Source organism: Narcine bancroftii, chromosome 4 (genome assembly GCF_036971445.1).
Source record: "Narcine bancroftii isolate sNarBan1 chromosome 4, sNarBan1.hap1, whole genome shotgun sequence".
In the NCBI taxonomy this organism is placed as follows: Eukaryota; Metazoa; Chordata; class Chondrichthyes; order Torpediniformes; family Narcinidae; genus Narcine; species Narcine bancroftii.
The window spans coordinates 170,444,566-170,463,355 of record NC_091472.1 but is presented as its reverse complement, the minus strand read 5'-3'; the positions used below and the strand labels follow the sequence as shown (position 1 = coordinate 170,463,355).

The 18,790-nt window shown below is 40.7% G+C and overlaps 1 protein-coding gene across 2 annotated transcripts in view; it reads right to left on the bottom strand.

Moving 5' to 3' along the window:
• Window positions 1-2,160: 2,160 nt before the first annotated feature.
• sppl3 (signal peptide peptidase 3) overlaps window positions 2,161-18,790 on the bottom strand; it is a 176,331-nt gene continuing 159,701 nt past the window's right edge. For both annotated transcript variants that reach the window (XM_069932938.1, XM_069932936.1), the window contains 3 exons: window positions 14,035-14,222; window positions 7,501-7,610; window positions 2,161-3,744 (listed from right to left, as the gene is read on the bottom strand). In XM_069932938.1, the coding sequence (XP_069789039.1) occupies window positions 3,673-3,744; window positions 7,501-7,610; window positions 14,035-14,222 (370 nt within the window). In that variant the 3' untranslated portion in view covers window positions 2,161-3,672. The remainder of the gene's footprint in view (window positions 3,745-7,500; window positions 7,611-14,034; window positions 14,223-18,790) is intronic.

Here is an 18,790-nt window from a genome sequence, read left to right as displayed (position 1 = left end):
TGTTCTGGCAAGGCAATCATGAAGTTCACTGTATTCTGAGAAGTGTCCACCGTGTGTATTAGGTGAGAAAAACTGCTGCGTGTAGTCATGTACAACCCATGCATTCTAGGTTAGATTTAATAATCCATACAGGTTTGGCATTAAAGGCTGCATGGGAGCTTGACACAGGCATGAACATTAAAACAAAATGCTTGATATTCCTATAAAACAGAAAATGCTGGAACACTCAGCAGGTCATGCAGAGATGAGTTAGTGTTTCAAGTTGAGGCTCTTCACCAGAATGGAACATCATAGACCTTAAACATTTACTTTTCTCTTCACTAAGATATCACAGTTACCTCCAAACTGTACAGTTCTCATCATGCATTCTTTGCAGCAGTGTTTGGGAGATCCCACAGAAGAAACTTTGTGTTCTAAACCTTCACCATTACAGATGGAGTGGAAAAACAAGGCCATTCAAAAGATTTTGAGAGCCTCCACTCAAAGCTGACCTGGTGTACATCTTTAACAGTATCTGATTTGTTATTAAAAACTGCTCTGACCATAGACTAATTGCCTGGACTTGGTATTTGTGGAATATTTGAATTGTTAAATAATGACACTAGCTAACATGCTCCCTTGCAGAATCAGAATTATTTCCTCTTGAAAATCTGTACTGGGACTTGGTGATGCTGGGATTCTGCAATGTCACTGATAAGGATGTGGCACTGCTCTACAACTTGTCCCTGCTGCAGGCCATTTCTCCACTCCCCTGCTCCCCATTACCTTTACCCCCAATCTTTCCTTTTTTTGGCTCAAATATGAACTTTCTGTCAGTCTACAGATCTGTGAAGTACCTTGGATATTTTCACCAGGTATGAATGTCAGCACAGTAAAAGCAAATAAATCATTATTACAGTATTAGCTGATGGGAAAGAGCATTATTATTGAAGGGGATATAGGTGACAAGAAATATGTGCAACATGAAATTGTAAATGCAACTAATTATACATACCTCATTTCCCAGAGCAGTGCAACTCAGAAGACTTTTGTAATTTAAGAACATCATTATTTTTTTAAATGGAAAAAAAATTCTGCACTTGTCCAAAATGTCAACAGTACCTTTCTCTCTTTGTAATGCAGTACATTTCCTCATATCCAAAACATTTGGGATCGGATGAAAACTGAAAAAAGCCCAAAAACAGCATGGTAATATCAGCCGTCGCCAGTCTCTAACTCCTCCTCACCACCACTGCCTCCTGCCCAGGAGGTCGCTCTCCTTGATGACAAAGGATTCTTCCCACTGCTTGCAGCTGGAAGACAGCAGCGCAGTTTGTAAACCAAGTACAGTGGAGGGTAAAGAAGAAATGGAAAGAGAGAGGAGGGAGTTACCTGAAACGAAGAAAATTGACGTTCTAATTTCTCCCCATGCTCTGCCTGACCCGCCGACTTCCTCCAGATGTCTCGAGAATCCAGCCTGCTTCACTGAGGCGACATCCAAACATTCAGTGTCTGTCTTCTCGACTGGTTCTGACCTCTATTGTTACCAAACAGGTGCCAACAGAGCGTCAGAATCCCTAGATGGGCAAGTCGGTGGATAAAATTTTTTCAACTTGTGACGTCATGTCGGCGCCACAAAAAAGTTTGGTTATTGGAACATTTCGGTTAACAGTACATCAGATAAGGAGAAACATAATGCATTTCCAACACAGAGGTTATCGACTGATTCAAAAATTTACAATTTCAAAGGCCTCCACCTCTCAGACTGTGAACAATTTACTGGACATTGTCAGCTCAGGCCAGCTGATTTGAAACACAGAAATGCTGGAGGAACTCTGCTGGTCTCACAGCGACCACAGAAGGTAACCAACATTTTGGGCCTGAGCGCTTATTCATACCTTCAGGAAGGGGTAAGCCCTGAAACATCAGTCATGTCTCTTTACCACCTATGGAGGCTGCCAGACCAGCTGAGTTCCTCTAGATACTGTGACTACATAGTCTGTAGACTTTCACCTTTCGCTCCATTTGATTTAAAACTGGCTACTTCCCCTGTGAGTAATAAGCCCAGTCCACAACCTTGTACCATTCCAGCAAAACCTAGAGCACTGCAGGTGTTTGCAATAAACTCAAGCAATTTCGATTATTATTGTGAAATGTACAAACCAAAAATAAATTACACAATTGCACTTAAACTTTTGGTTTATTTACAAAGGTATCTTGACTGTGTATGTTATATAGAGATGAAGACAATGTCCATTTCTGGGGAAGAAATACACTCATGTACAGATGATTGTACGGTATCCATTCAGTCCACTTGAAGGCTTTCAGCAAAGCCATGGTCTATAAAATGGCTTAGCAATTGGTCTAGTCTACAGCACAAAAACATTACACTCAGTGGTTTTCAGGAAATGTGAGCACTTCCTCCTTTAAAAGTGACATATAACACTGTATGTTTGGTGTGGTGGGGCTGATGGTAGGGTAGAGGTGGGCATGGAAGAAGACCTTGAAGCACTGTTAGAATTAATTCATGTTGGCTCCAGGCCCTGGACTGGTTTTATGCAATATTTGGATTTGGAATTTATGATAGCAGTTTTGTTTGGTCAATAATGACGTAAAATTTTACAAGCACGCTCCTTCCTGGTTTGGTTTGCGTGCCACCCTATAATTACTGTGCTGCAGTATCTGGGGAAAAAAAGGAACTAAATACAAACCCAAGGTACAAAACAGATGCTGCTTGTAAACTTGGACCAGATTACGCTTTTCAACAGGTAGAATTAACAATGCACATTTAAACAAATGTATACAAAAAAAATATTTACAAGGATACACAACTACAATCAAGAGGGTTCAAATAACAAGTACTGCTATGATACATGCATTAGCTAAATTAATCAAAATCAATAAAGCAAAAGAAGAAATCATTAAAAAAGTTATTTTCTGCTACATCAATCATAATTGTGCAAGGTCAACTGGGGAAGAGGTCATTAACACAAGTACAAGTGCAAACTACAATTACATTTCTAAACTCACATGTGGTATAGGAGCATTTGGAAAAGGAGACAGTGGGCTTTATACTGAAGCGATATTTAATGCTATACATGCTAAAATTTACAACAGGCCACTGAAGTACACAACATGATTCATCTTGGCAGCTTTACCCATTCTGGATCGATGCAACAAAACTTCAGGTGTAAAGTTAATTATAGCAGAGATTTTACTGAGTGCCCAACTCGCATCTGTGGGGAGAAACACACAAGTCACCTGACAGGTAATTACTGAATTCAAAAGATTTGCCACTGCCTTGTCTTCTGCTTTAGCCTAAAGTTCAAGACAATTAGAGTTGCTGGTCCCTTCAAAGAAGCACCTTCCAAGTTGCATCTTCTGCAGAGCAGCTGTATGTACAAGATTAGATTTGATATCTTGTCATTTTAAAAAGTTGGTTTGTCTTTTTTAACTTGTAATATACATGGTAGGGTGTGAGAGTCTGTTGCAAATCCAAAGACTGCAGATGGGTTGAATTAATTGTACAGTCTGCATTCCACAAAAGGAAAAAAAAATTCCTCCGCAACCTTTTTGTTTACACTTTAAGCACCAATCATGTTTGATGAGAAGAATGAAACCACGTGACACAAATCTTCTCGTGCCCGGCATACAGATGTACATTATTCCTGCGTCCTGCTACACTTCTTGCTATCATACTTCCAGGAACCTGGAGCTGTTTGCCTTGGAGTGGAATGGTTCTGACCACATTCGTCTTAGATCACCCTGAGAACAAAACAATGACAGGCAATCAGCAGGACCTGTAAAACAATCACCTGTACTTCCATAGCACCATTAACATAATAAAATATCAAGACATTTTAGAGAAATGTTACCAAATATGAGACTGAGCCACAAATTAGGGCAGGCTTTAAGCAATTTTTAAGGAGTATTTTAAGGGCGAACTACTACAGGTACCTCATCTTTTATCCGTAACCCTTGGGACTACACATTTTTCAGAAAATAGTAATGGCGGTACGTAATTGCACTGATTTCAGATTTGTGCACAGCAAGATGCACTCCAACTAGAAGGGTCTTTGGATGGGGGGGGGGGGGTAAATGAAGGGAGATAATGACAGTTCATAAAATTATAAGCGTACATTTTATTTTGAAGTAAAACTTCAAACATAAACTGGCTCAAACTCAGCTAAGCATCTGAAAATATGGTGACCATTGTTTTCAGGTTGGAGTCTTTTTAAAAAGATTTCTTCCAATGTCAAGTTTCATTCAGAGATTTCTGTACAATCAAACCAGTCAGTGGTATAGGTTCTCTTCTTCATTGTTTGTGGTCATCACTTCAACAACTTATCTTTCTGCTTCCTTATGGTGGTAGTTCCAACACCATAATCTTCAGTAAGATGCCACACAGCTACACCACGAGCAAAGCTCTGTTACTCACAGGGGTTTCTGCAGCTCTTTTTGACATTTTTACAGTCCAAGTCCGTGAGCAGCAGGGGCACATCTGACTGGTAGGAGCACTGATACGTGGCGCTGGACGAGTGGGTCGTGCCGGATCATGATTAGCACCATACACAATCTTTGGTGTGCAGACGACATCCAAGGAAAAAATTTTTGGTTTTTTAGAATTTTGGATAAAAGATTATGACCTTGTACTAAAAACAAAAAGATTTAGCCAGAAAATGGTTTTCATGGAAATGTTTTTGGAGGAACTTCATAGATGTTGATGATTATTGAATGCTTCATTAATAATAATAGGACCTAAAGAGTAGCCCTAGCAAAATAGGGCATTATTTGCACTTTGGGTTGCATTTCACAATTCATACATTTCTACTGGTTTAAGATAATGTAATTGCTTGTAGTGACTGGAACTCTCAGGGCTTTGTGTAATGTTAATAATCTTCCCGCAGTAACACACAGCATCTGAAACTATGTTCAGGTTCTGCTTTCCGCTCAGGGAATTGGTCTCAACATTTACTCTCTGCCTCCCTCATTAAGAGCATAGCTGGCACACCACCAGAGACTCAGCAAAGGGTGAAGTCCACTTCTCTGAATATGATTTAGAACAAGATATTGGAATTGGCTTGAAATGCATCATTCTTAACAGCCACACTGATGACATCTGGCTCTTTCTCCATCTTTGTGTGCTACTACGATTATGTGGCATTACCAAAGCAAAAGGAATACTAGAATCCCGTTTATCTCAGATTCTGCTTCATCAATACGACTCACCTCAGTTCTCCATAAGTTTCATATTCAAACTACAAATGGTAAACGCAGACAACAGCAACTAATTTGCACACCGGTCATAATCAATAACTGGAATGAACTCTGAGATAAAATAGAGAGATTACTGGTCTTTAGAATGAATTTGAGATCCTATGCAAAGCCTATCTGATTTGTGGCAGGACATGAAATCCTGTTTGTTTTGAGGGGGATACACGTTTTCATAAACAAATATATTTGGAGTCATGCAAAATTGACTATTTGTTTAGAATACGATACAAAATAATTTTCATAGTCTTTTCATAATAAGTATAATTTGAACATGTCCAAAGATCAATGCTTCGGGGAAAAAAAAGCCCGCTGTATCCAGTTTCTCAGGAGTCTGGATTCTCATCAAATCAAAGGGCCCAAAATTCCTGGCCCTAGTGTTTGCCATTCTTCTATGTTTTCCTTATAGAGTTAATGAAAAACAGTAAAATAATTAAAAACAACACTTGCATTCCTCTCTGTCTCCTATTATTTAAGCATAGAACTCCCCCCCCCCCCCCCCCCCGCCCCATCCCAGTGAAATTCAGAAGGGTCTCAAATCCTGGGAAATCCCATTACGACTGGTTGGGCACGGATTCCATTGATAGATCTGGAGCCAACTGTCTGTCAACAAATTCCGGCAAATAATTAATAGGAGGCAAGATGGCAATATAATTTTCCATCAGCCGGCCAACTGCCCACTTTAAAGTGAATTGTGTGAGATTTGATGTAAAGAAAAGCCTTGGGTCTCTCTTGGTCGTAAAATTTGAACATTGTGACGCTCTACAAATCCAACACCAACTTGAAGCATTTTTTGTTTGCTTTTTTTTTCATGTTGACTATAAAGTTGAATTAGTAAACTAGTATAGAGCTCTGTACAGATACATGCATATGCTCCAAGTTCTTTTGTTATTTGGCACAGTTCCATACAACGGGCACATTTCCATTTTTGCCAGAAGCATTTTAGGCCCTAAAGGTACGAGTCCACAATTTATAATGTAACTCTACCCAAGATATTTCTAACTAATATACAAGGGTTTATTAAAGGATATCAAGATGCAGACATTTTGATGAGGTGCAGCTTTTCAAGCAGTTTCTTTGGCTTGGCTTCGCGGACGAAGATTTATGGAGGGGGTAAAAAGTCCACGTCAGCTGCAGGCTCGTTTGTGGCTGACAAGTCCGATTTGCAAAGTATATGACACATGAAATGTCGCCTTATGGATTGTAGTCCAGGAAGGAAAGAAGAATGCTTCTCTGAGGGAAACTAATAAAAATGACACTTCCACCACTGTCCTGCATGCCAAATCTTACTTAGTTGCCTATTTTTTTTTCCTTTTCAGGAGGACTGGAGCAGTTAATCTATTTTAACACATCCTAAATATTATCAAGGTGAAAAAAAATATCACCCAGACGTAACATCTTCCTCATGCTGAAAATGACATAATTTTAGAAAAGACCAGAGACTCAGCAAAGAATCAGACTCTGCAGTGGCTCTGATGAACGATGTCAGAACGGAAACATTTCCCTTCCTTCAGATGCTGGCTGACCTGCTGAGTTTTTTCAGCATTTTCCATTTTTATTTCACATTTCCAGCATCTAAATTGTCATCTGCAAAGGCTAGTGCTAATTATTATTGTTGTTAGATTAAATCCATATTACCCAGAGCACCACTCTAATGTAAATATAAAATGTAGCTGAATAGCATTGCCAGCATAATAGCAGGCTGATGACACCGTTGTGCATGCAAGTATTCTTACTGCCATTAGTGATTTAGCTAGAATGTATTCTGCAAACTCAAATTTCACTCAAAGATTTAACACGACCAATTTATCAAACAACAATACTGAGAAAAGCAGCTGAATACAGTCTCTGACCCTTCTTTATGCCTATTGTACAACAGTGAAGTTTCTAATTTGTTGCAGTGTACACGTTTCATCACGTAAACTTACAAAGTTGTTTCCATAAAAGAGATAACTCTTACAGTACAAAATGTGGTTTGAGAACTTGATCACAATTGGTGTTGTTAAAAAGGAAGTAATACAGTCAAATGTTAACATCCAGGATTAATTATTTTTCTCATTTAAAAATATGCCTTCTTCCCCAGTAATTCAACTCTAAACAAAACTTCCAAGAATTTATATCAGAAAGGCAATGGAGAAGAAGCAAGTCCAATTAAAGCACACGTGAGATTAGGGAGGGGCAATGTGTGCTTAACAACATAGCTCACTCTCTGCAAACAAGGGTTTCACTTGCTTTTGATTTTCGACTAACCTTTAAATAAGCCATGGTGAGAAGTGGCAGCAATGTAAATGGAACAAGGTAGAGGAGTGCCGGCTGGGCTGCCCGGTGAATTCTTGATGCAACAGTGGCAGTCAGAAGACCTGCACAAGAAGATAGATCAGAAGGATGGGTTGAAAAAACAAGTTGATCACCATGAACAATTTAAGTTCTGATTTAGTGCACGTTATTTTTTTTTTTTGCAGTATCCTGTGAAAGGAAGGGCAACAAACTTAGCAATGCACATTCTCAAGGAGTTGCAAAGCAAGAAAATGAAATATACCGGAAACTACATTATTTCAAGGTTATTGACCTGCCTACAGAAAATGCTTAATTTAGAGATACTGCATGGTAACAATCTGTGTCACCCAAAACACCAATCAACCTCCCAACCCCCGTACCTCTTTGCAAAGCGAGAGAAAACCGAAGCACCCAGAGGGGTCACATGTTGACAGGCAAAATGTACAAATTCTTGACAGACAGGAATGGATTTGAACCTAGGTCGATGACACTGTAAAAATGTGCACCAACTGTGGCGCTAAAGGCACTGGCCTAATGTATTAATCTCTTTGAGTGATGTTAGTTGAGGGATAATAATGAGGACTCCTTCAGAGCAGAGAGGTGAAATTTCTTCAGCCAAAGGGTGGTGAATCTGTGGAATTCATTGCCAGATAGTTGCAGAGGCCGTATTTAAAGCAGAGGTCTTGATTAGTAAGGGTTATAGGGAGAAGGTAGGAGAATGGTGTCGAGAGCAAAAATACATCAGCTGTGATTCAAATGGCAGAGCAGATTTGATGGGCCAAATGGCCCAATTCTACTCCTATGACATATAATTAAGTATATTATCAGAACACCATCCCTTGAATAGGATAGAACCAAATAGCTAATGAGACGGTAGTTCTGTAACTGAAATAGTAATCTGAAGCTGAATTTAGACCCCACCACAGTATCAAGGGAATTTAAATTCATTTAATTTCTTCTGAAATGCAAAGCCAGCATCAGAACTATGGCCACAAAATAATAAAAATCTATCTAGCTCGTAAAGGTTCTTTAGGGGGAAAAAATCTGCCAGGGAAATCCAGTCTAAATGCAACTCCGGATCAACACTGAATCTTTTCCTTATTGCTGCCCTATATAATGCCATAGCAATTTGTTATGTTGTTCAAAATCATTATGACAGCTGATAAAATGAGAGAATTATTGGATTTAACAAAATAACAGCTAAGTCAAGATAGTCCTACAAACTCCTCCTCTTCAATCTCTGGATCATGCCAAAGCAAAGAGCTACATGATGGACAAACCGAGCACCAACCTGATACAGCTAAATTCGAAAGAATAATTGTACCAAGCTCCCTTGAAACGTTCTGTCCAATCAGTCCTCTGAGGTGGCATCAAAGGAGGAACAAGAGTGAAGAGGAAGTGGCTACGTGGGCTTTAATAATGATTGTATTTGAAGTAGGACTTGATATCAGATCAAATATGGGCATCAACTTCGCTTCTTCTGTCACTGAATCAGAACATTATTTGGAAGAAAAAGAGCAACAAAGGCACGTTATGTATTTCAATGTACGTTACTTCAATGACCTTCGTCATGAGTGATCTGGTGACATGAACACCAATCATGTTGACCATGTCCTGAAAGACACTCCTGCCATTTCCATCAGGTGGTTAGATAAAAACATGCCTGGCCTCATCCTTGCCTCAACTTAACTGCTGCAGATGTTGGAGCATCACAGTGAAAGTGACCCCTGCTGAGATCTTGGAGAAACTAAGTTCAGTCTTTACAAAGAGGTCAGACACTAAATGGGATGTGTTCAATATAGTCTTGCCTGTTCTAAATTGGGAGCACTAAGCATTGTGGGCCTTCGGCAGCAGAATTATGTTTGACCACAATGAGTCAACTCAAGGCTTATTGTATCTCTTGCTCGAGCACAGTGCTTCTCAACCTTTTTTCTTTCTACTAATATACTATTTTAAGTAATCCCTTACAAACCACAGAGCACCTATGGCATCCTCTGCTCTGGTAAGGGATTACTTAAGATGTTATGTGAGCGGAAAGAAAAAGGTTAAGTACCACTTCTCTAGCATGACCACCAAACCAAGAGATCAAATCTGGCTTAATGAAGGATTTATAGGAACATGCCAACAAGCACGCTGAAGTGGTAACATGAAGCAATAACCACAGAGGACTGCAAATTTACTCAATTCTTCAGCCAGAGATGTGCAAGTTACGTGGGTCTAACCTCGCACTTCAAAGGAAGAATGGAAAAAGGCATGTCGAAGCTAACACAACCACCTTTGCCCAGAGGTGCCAAGTGACTAATCTTGGCTTCCTCTTGTGTTACGACCATACAATTGTTAACTTGATTCACTCTATCCAAAAGCAAGATAAATCCAAGAGCTCCATTCAGCAAAGCAAGTCCAAAAATAGAGATCTACCAAGATCCACCCAGATTTGCAAATAGATGTGCTATCTTCACACAAACTATATTGCAGGCTTTCACGCATCAGAAATGGGTCTTGTAACACCGGTAAGATGTTGGTGAATTACATGAAATATCTGCTAGAGCAAGTCCAACTATCTGGATTCTCAGGATAGGAAAGCTGCGAGCTGCACAAAGCCAGGTGCACGCATGCCTTATTGTGCGTATTTTCCCACGCTCCTTTAAACATTGGGCGCCTATGTGTTTTATTTCTGCAATGATTTTCCCACAGTCTTCTATTAATTGTTGCATGCTAATAAATGTAACGTTGGATAGCAAACCCTTGTGTCCAGACTAGTCTCTCATAGACCTGACACTTTCTCACCACAACAATGACCAGTGCATGAATTATCTACATGATCCGGAATTGCACCTTCTGGCAAACATTATGGACGTGTGTTTTAAACTGTCCAAGTACCAAATTCAGTTTGTGAAGGTCGCTTTGTCGGTAGCCAGGCAATGTATAGCGGTCACGTGGAAGTCCGGCTCCTAACTAAATATTACATGATGGAATATGGAAATTGTAGAGTTGCATTCCCCTGGAGAAAATCACATACAATTTAAGGAGGAGATATGACACATTCATTAGAGTTTGGCAACCTTAACTGAAATATATTGGTACGCAGATGATAATTTCACCCCTTCGGAATAAAGAAAGTGAAACAATCTGTCCCAGCAGGGAAATGATTGAGATCAAAGAAGTGGACGTGGCACAAATGAGGTGCTCTTGTTTTTCTTGGCCCCAACTCCTCTTTATTTCAGTATCTGGGGTTTTTCAGTTCTTTTTCTCTTTAGTTATTTTCGCAAGTGTCGTTGACCTCACTGGTATTTGGGTTTTTTTTGTATTTGGTATAATTTATATAACTTTATTCTCAGTTGTATTGGGGGATGGGGGAGTAGGGAGGGGAAAACAGACTCTGTATGTTATATACAAGTGTTGAAAGAAAGTGTATTGTTGTCTGAATCTACATGTGTCTTTGAAAATCAAAACTAAAATATTCTAAAAAAAACAATGACAAGTGCAGGGGCTGACAGCATTTCTGACGGGCACTACTCACCATTATCACCCTGATTTTAGCCTGGCATACAAGTCAGAGGAAATTTTTAAAAGCCATTTTTTGGGCAAAACAAATGGGTCTAACATGCTGTCAAATACGACTTGCTGTGTAACAATATCCACTGACCCAGAAAAATGCCGGCTTTGTTCATTTCAGTGCGAACGACCAATGCTGGCATATAAGAAGCTCTTCATAACGGAAAAATCATGCGAATGCTGTGTGAGATAAAAAAACATGTTTTGCTCTTTCCATTCCCTGCCTCTTTAAGAACTTCCCACACATGCAAGAACGTGATCAGCACGTCACTAATGGGACTGGGCTTAGCGGGTCGCCTGTTCACATTGGAGCTGATTGAAAATGGATTGGCAGTGATACACCCTCCCTCGGTGGTTAATTCCTGGGCAAATTTGGGAATGTTCACATTGATACGTGAACTGGTAAATTGCCGGTTAATTACTGGGTTCAAGTGCCAGTGTGAAAGCGGCTAGTGTCACCTTTGAAAGCTGGTGAGCCTGTGGAGGACCCTCACTGGTTGTCCAATCATTGAGAGGGCAGCTGGCCAATTGGACGGGCAGAGACCCTGTGATGTGCTGGCTTGTCCTGGGATTCACTGCTCTGCTGAGAACTAGGCTCCCAGTGGAAGACTGCACCCCAACCGTGGTGGAAGAAAGTGCATGAAAGTCAAGTCAAGTCCATTGTCATCTGATTGTACATGTACAGCCCCACAAAACAGGGTACTCCAGTCCTCGGTGACACACACTAGACATTATATGCATACAGATAAATAATACATATGCGGGACAAGTATTTTACCTATAAAAAGAAATAAATATTGTTTTGTACACATGAGAGTCTCGGATGGTTCGTGTGAGTGGTTCCTTTGGCCGTTCAGTATTCTCACCGCCCATGAGAAGAAGCTGTTCCTCAGACTGGCTCTGATAGTCCTGTATCTCCTTTCTGATGGAAGCAGCTGAAAGACGTCTGCACGCATGGTGGAAGGGATCCTCATTTGCATGCTCTCTTCAGATTACCATCTTAGTAGATTACGTCGGGGGCGGGGGGGGGGGGGGGAGATGGGAGGAGAGACTCCGGTGGTCCCGTCACTATTGTAATCTTGTGGATTGACCTCGGATCCATTTCTACACTGTGATATAGCTGTCCAGGACGCTCTTGATAGAGCTCCTATAGAAGGTTGACATAACGGTGGACAGTAGCCTTGCTCACTTCAGTCTTCTCAGGAAGTGCATTCGCTGTTGTGCCTTCTTGACAAGTGAGGAGCTGTTGAGTGCTCTCCCCTCCCTTTACTACAGAGTTGTTGATGTGTAGTGGAGGGTGGTCGTTCCTGGTCCTCCTGAAGTCCATGATCATCTCCTTCATCTTGTCCACATTGAAGCTCAGGTTTTTACTCTCGCACCATTTCACGATATTTTTCACCTCTTTGCTGCTGATGAGGCCAACTACTGTTGTCATCTGCCAACTCGATGGCACTGTTGGAGCTGGATCTTGCAATGCAGTCATGGGTCAGCAACGTGAATAGGAGTGGGCTGAGCACACAGCCCTGTGGTGCTCAGCGTGACTGTGCTTGATATTCTGCTACTGACCCAAACAAATTGTGGCCTTTCTATTAGAAAGTCCAGGATCTAGTTACAGAAATGGGGTGTTGAGGCCCAATGAGGACAGCTTCTCCAACAGCGTCTGCGGAATTATCGTATTAAACATTGAGCTGAAGTCAATGAACAGCAGCCTGGCGTATATGAGGCGTTGTTCTCCAGATTGGCCTGGAGAACTGGGGCAGTTGTGATCTCAGGCAGAGGAAGATCTTCCCCTTTCCTTTTGCAGTGAAGAAACATGGTTTGAGAACCAGCTGAAACTTCTACCAATCAGGTCAAATGTGGTGACAACCATGTTAAAACAACAAAGTAAAAATTGATTCAGAAAAAGCAGGACAAATTCAAGCTGGTCAACTATTGCTTCACCTGCAAAGGGACAGTGACATCAAGGGGCATCTCGAGATAATGCACAGGCTGTAACATTCAGATCAAAGGCAATATTCAAACTTGGATCGATAAGTAGCAAGTAATACTCCTGCCATTCCATCTCCAAGACAGCCACCCACCATGATATCAAATGGCATTACTACCATCAACTTCTCCACCATCAACATCTTAGGGAAAAATCAACATTGACCCGACACTGATTTGTGATGGCAAGAGATCCTTGAAGCTGTAGCCAACACCTCACGTTATGATCTCCACCCAATGCCAGGCATGTGATGCAAATACTCTCCACTTTCTTGAAGGAGTGCAGTTTTAACACACTGATTCGGTACTTTAAATTCAACTTATTTATTTCATTTGCAGGTGAATCACGGACTTAAACCCTCTCTCCTCCCACTCTGTGGGCACAGGGTGCAAGATAAGCTCTTAGATGAGCACAAAAACAGAGAATACAAGAAAAGTAGAAGGTGATGGGAGTGAGTAAGGAAAGATTAGATTGTTGTAAATCCACATCATGGGCTGAAGGGCCTGTAATGCTCCACGTTCTGTGGATTGCAGCAAAAGGCTCTACCCAAAACCAGTCTCTACCTGAAGGGCAGAAACATGGGAATACAAGATCCCTGTCATATACCAATCTGACTCGGGTACATGCCATCAAAATTATCAATAACAGTGTTTTTGACATCTCTGCCCAGATTCAGTGCACATCTGAGCACACAGAAGATTTAACATTTTCTCTTTTGAAACAAAGCAGCTGTCTTTATGTGTTGCATTAAAATTTACAGCTCCAATGTTTGCTAAAGGCATCAGCAAACATGTAATTCAGTCAGAAAGCTGTGTTAGCTGTTATTGTGAACACCTCATGAGATAGTAACAGTTTAATATACAAAATAACCGAGTACAAACATTTTGAACATGACAAAGCTGCCACTCGACAAACTGCATAAAATGCTCGGTTTTTTTTGCTGTTGGTGAATTATTTCCACTTACCGACAAAGTAACCAATCAAGGTGCAGTGGAAGTAGGACACTTTTTGCATTCGGCCAGGTATATTTGCTGGGATGGCATCGCTGTTCGCTAGTTTCTTGTAGTTGTCATATCGAAGTACAAAGCACAAAAGAAGTCCTGGCATGACAATGTCTCCAATCCCGAGCATAGAAAAATGGGTGCCTGTGGAACTGTGTAAAGGATGTTCTGGGTGTTCAGTTACAAAAAATTTTTCACACAACAACACACCCTGCTACATTTCAACCCAATTTAGTGATTATAAATCTCAATGCAATTACCTTATTTGATGGAATATAAAACCTACTTTACCCCCCCCCCCCCCCAAAAACACATGCAATGTTGAATTTAGGGTGATAATGGTGAGTTACACCAACAGTGATCATTGTTGCTGTGTGGCTCACTAGCATCGCTGCCATCTATTGTGGGGAGCTGCTGGTGGTCTATCAAGGGGGAACAGGGCGGTGAAATCAGTGTAGGCCTGGTGGCAGGCTGGCGGGAGACTCTCCTGGCAGCCCTCTGTCAGTCCTCACACTGATCCCATTGCCCTGATCCCTCCCAACGGCCCTCCATCTGTCCCCAAACTGCCCAGTCCCCCCAACAGACCATCACCGGACTCCACACTGACCCCACAGCCCTGCTTCCTCCCTGGAAGAGCAGGGCAGTGGAACCAGTGCGACCCTAGTTTTCCCCCTCCCGCTATACTGTAGCTACATATTTCAATAACCTTAAATGTTTACCCGTAAATACACAAAAAAATTCCTAATATTCCCTGATGAAATGGAGAAGGTTTATATGCCATCAAATATGGTCATTCCATGAGTTTAATTTGTTTCTTCTAAAAAAAAATTTAAATCTAATTGAATTTTAGGAACACATTTCTGTTAACTAACAATCTGTCAAATAATCAAACGATATTATCCTGTATTTATAGATACCATAAGACTTAGGAGCAGAATTAAAACATTCAGCCCACTGAGTCTGCTCCACCATTCAAAATCATGGTTGAATATTTTATTTAAATCAACACATGACAATTATAAGTTAGTATCAAATCACAATGTTACAGTGTTTACAAATATATTGAAATATATGTTCAAATATGTAAAAAGAGAAAAAAAGAATGAAAATTATTAAAACTACTAGAAACACCCATAAAAATCAACTACCCCCCAACCCTTACTAACCCCAATAACTAGAATCGAAATCTAAAATACATAATACATAAATCTAAATCTAAAATACACATTTGGATTGCTTCAGAAGACGCTCGAGGATCCCAAAAAGAACATTTTTCCAAATACTGTTACTCAGTTCATGGAAAACAAAGAAACATAATTATAATTTTAATCCCATTATTCTATCTTACAGGCTCCAAAAAATATCAAATATTAACCCCTTAAATTGTATGTAATTTTTTTTCTAAAGGAATACAACTTTGAATCTCTTTATGCCATCTTCCTAGTGTTAATGAAACATCTGATTTCATGGTTGATATATTTTTCCTTTTGATCTCATTCTCCAACCTACCCCCCCCCCCCCGCCCCAACCACAGGTGGGCAGAATACCCCGATGTAAAGCCGAAAATTCTACTCCTATGCAGCTCTCGGGGTACCCACTTGAAAGAGCAGGAGGCGCCTCTGAGGCGCACTCTCTAACCCTCCTCTGGGAGGGATAATCGCCGGAGCACTAAGTCTCCCGAGGCACCTGAATGCAGCCACCTGAAAGCAGCTGCTAAGGGGGAGGCTGATAACAATCAGCTGGCGACCCAACTTCCTGTGCCTGACAGTCCCCCTCTCTGCTGCCTGACAGGACACCCCCCCCCCCACCCTGGCACGGGACAGGAGCTGGAGTGCGCTGCGAGGCGTCTCTCCTGCAGCTGTCCCTTTCAGGTGGACAGTGCAGCGCTTTTAGGGCTGCCACCTGAATGACCATTCCACAGGTCTGCATCCGCTTCTGCAGGCGCATTCTTGGTGAAAATGCACCTGAAAGCGGCTATGGACACCCTCACTAATCAAAAATCTCTCAATCTCTGCTTTAAATATACCTAATGACTTGGCCTCCACAGCCATATGTGCAATGAGTTCCAAAAATCCACTGGATGAAGAAACTCCTCCTGATCTCACTTTAAAGGAACATCCTTTTATTCCGAGGCTATGCCCTTTGATCCAAGACTCTCCCTCTATTGGAAACGTTCTCTCCACACCCATTCTAGCCATTTCAATATTTGCTACGCATTGATGAGATCTCCCCTCATCTTTCTGAACTCCAGCAAGCAAGCGCCCAGAGCCTCATTCATTAACCCTCTCATCCCTGGGATCATTCTCGTAAACCTCCTCTGGACTCTCTCCAACACCAACATATCCTTTCTTTAATATGAGGCCCAAAACTCCTCACAATACTCCACATGTAGTCTGACCAATGCCTTGTAAAGCTTCAGCATTACATCTTTCCCTTTATATTCTAGAACAGTGGTTTTCAAACTTTTTCTTTCCACTCACATACCATCTTAAGTAATCCCTATACCATAGGTGCTCTGTGATTAGTAAGGGATTCTTAAGGTGGGATGTGAGTGGAAAGAAAGTTTTAAAACCACTGTGCTGGACTTCGGGACTGGTGATTGCATGGCGTCAGAGGCAGTGTTATGTGCTCCAATCAATTTTAAACATTTCCCACTTAATCATCTTTCATCAAAGTGGCTTCAACCTGATCCATACAATATTTAACATCATTGCTTTTGAAAACGACAATAACCAGAGGTTATTGCTAAAAATGGTAAAGGGGAGACAGCACCTCTGACTGCAGACTTTGTTTCTGACATGTTGAAAAAGCAAGCACGGGAGATAACACGAGAAATAATTGCAGCTGTGAAAGAGTCAGAGAGAAGTCCTGCAATCAATTTCAGCAATTGAGGATCATTTGGAAACTGCAAAGGTTGGTTTGGTGTCTGTTAATGACCATATAGATAAACTAGAAACTCAATGTTACGTATTGCCTGCCAGCAACTACAAGTTAATTACAAAGGTGGTTGACTTGGAAAGAAGCAGCAGACACCAAAACGTTCAGCTCTTGGGCTTAAAGGAAGATACTGAGAAAGTCAAGTTAACTGATGTCTTCTCAAATTTACTTGTGGGAAGTATTTGGAAGAGAGCTTTTTACTACTACTCTACCGATCTCGACAGAGCACACCGGTACGGTCTCTGGTTCCCAAGCCAACCTCGGAACACCGTTCATGTTCTGTAATTCTTCATTTTCATTACTATCAAGAGAAAGGTTGTCTTATTCGTGAAGCTTGTCAGAATATAAATTTGAACTATTAGGATCAACAAATTAGAATCGTTGAAGATTTCTGCTTTAAAGTTATGGAGACAGAAAGCATAGAGATGTTATGACTGAGCTATACAAGAAAGGATTTAGAATTGGTAGATGATGCTCGCAAAGTTTTGGCTGACTCTGTTTCAACCTCAAGTGTGATACGAACTAATATTTTGTGTCTGAAGTTGATTTAATCTTGAAAGGGCTTTTTTTCTTGGTTAAGGGGAAGTCGGACTGTTCTTTTCTGGTATTAATTGAAGGGTTAAATTACTTAATAATTAGATGTTTTTTATTTTAATTTGGTTTATTTTGTGTATTTAATTTATTTTGGGTTTCTTTGATGTTAAAGATTTAAATAGATTCTATTAATCTTTATTAATGCTGACAGTATTTGCCTATTTTGACAATTCATTTATTAATACCTCAAGTGATATATTGTATGTTGTTTATTATATGACCGTGGGAAAATTAGGTCAGCATTGAAATAACGTATTTTAGGTTTGGAAAATTAAATGTGGATTTTTACAGTTTAAGAAGCCTTCTTTCTTTTTAATTACTAATGATTTGATATTATTCTGAAGGTTTAAGATTTAAACGCTTTGATGATGTTAACACAACTGTGTATATATTTTTCATTTTAGTTGAAAATGGGAACAGGACATGTCTCTAGTGCACACGTTCATATATTGTTTATCTTTACAGCTAATTTGTATTTTTCACTTTGGTTCATTTGGGGAAAATTGATAATTTTTTTAATCTAAGGAGCTATATTAAGATTTACAGTACAGGTGTGAGGGTTGAAATGTATTTTTTGAGCTGGTTGCAAACTTGTCTTGCAACCTTCAGAATCGGTAAACTTGCTGGAAGGGGTTTTTTTTTGGGTTTTATTGGATTTGCAGGTTATATTTGTTTGATGGTTTACATATTTTGTGTTACAGCGTGGTCTCAAGGTGACAGATCTTGGAATGATGACAGACACAAACATTATTAATGAAACTAGATTTGTATCATGGAATATTATTGGCATGAATGGTCCAATTAAATGCTCATGTTAGGCATCTAAAGGCTGATATTGCTTTTTTTCAAGAAACCCATATCAGGAACTCTGATAAGGACAGGCTCATGTCTCAATGGAAAGGACAATGTTTTCATTCTTCTTCTGTTACAGGTACACAATCCTTTATTTGGACATCTAAAATCTGGAAAGCTCCAAAATCCACCAAGTGGGGAGAGAGACTGCAGCGCGAGTCGGGCGGGCGAGAGACCGGCAGTGTGAGTCGGGCGGGCAAGAGACCAGCAGCATAAGAGACTGGCAATGCGAGTTGGGGGGGACCGGCAGCGCAAGTCGGGCAGGCGAGGGAGACTGGCAGCGCAAGACGGGTGGGCGAGGGGGTGTAGGGCAGCACGACTGGAAGGGGGTGGGGGT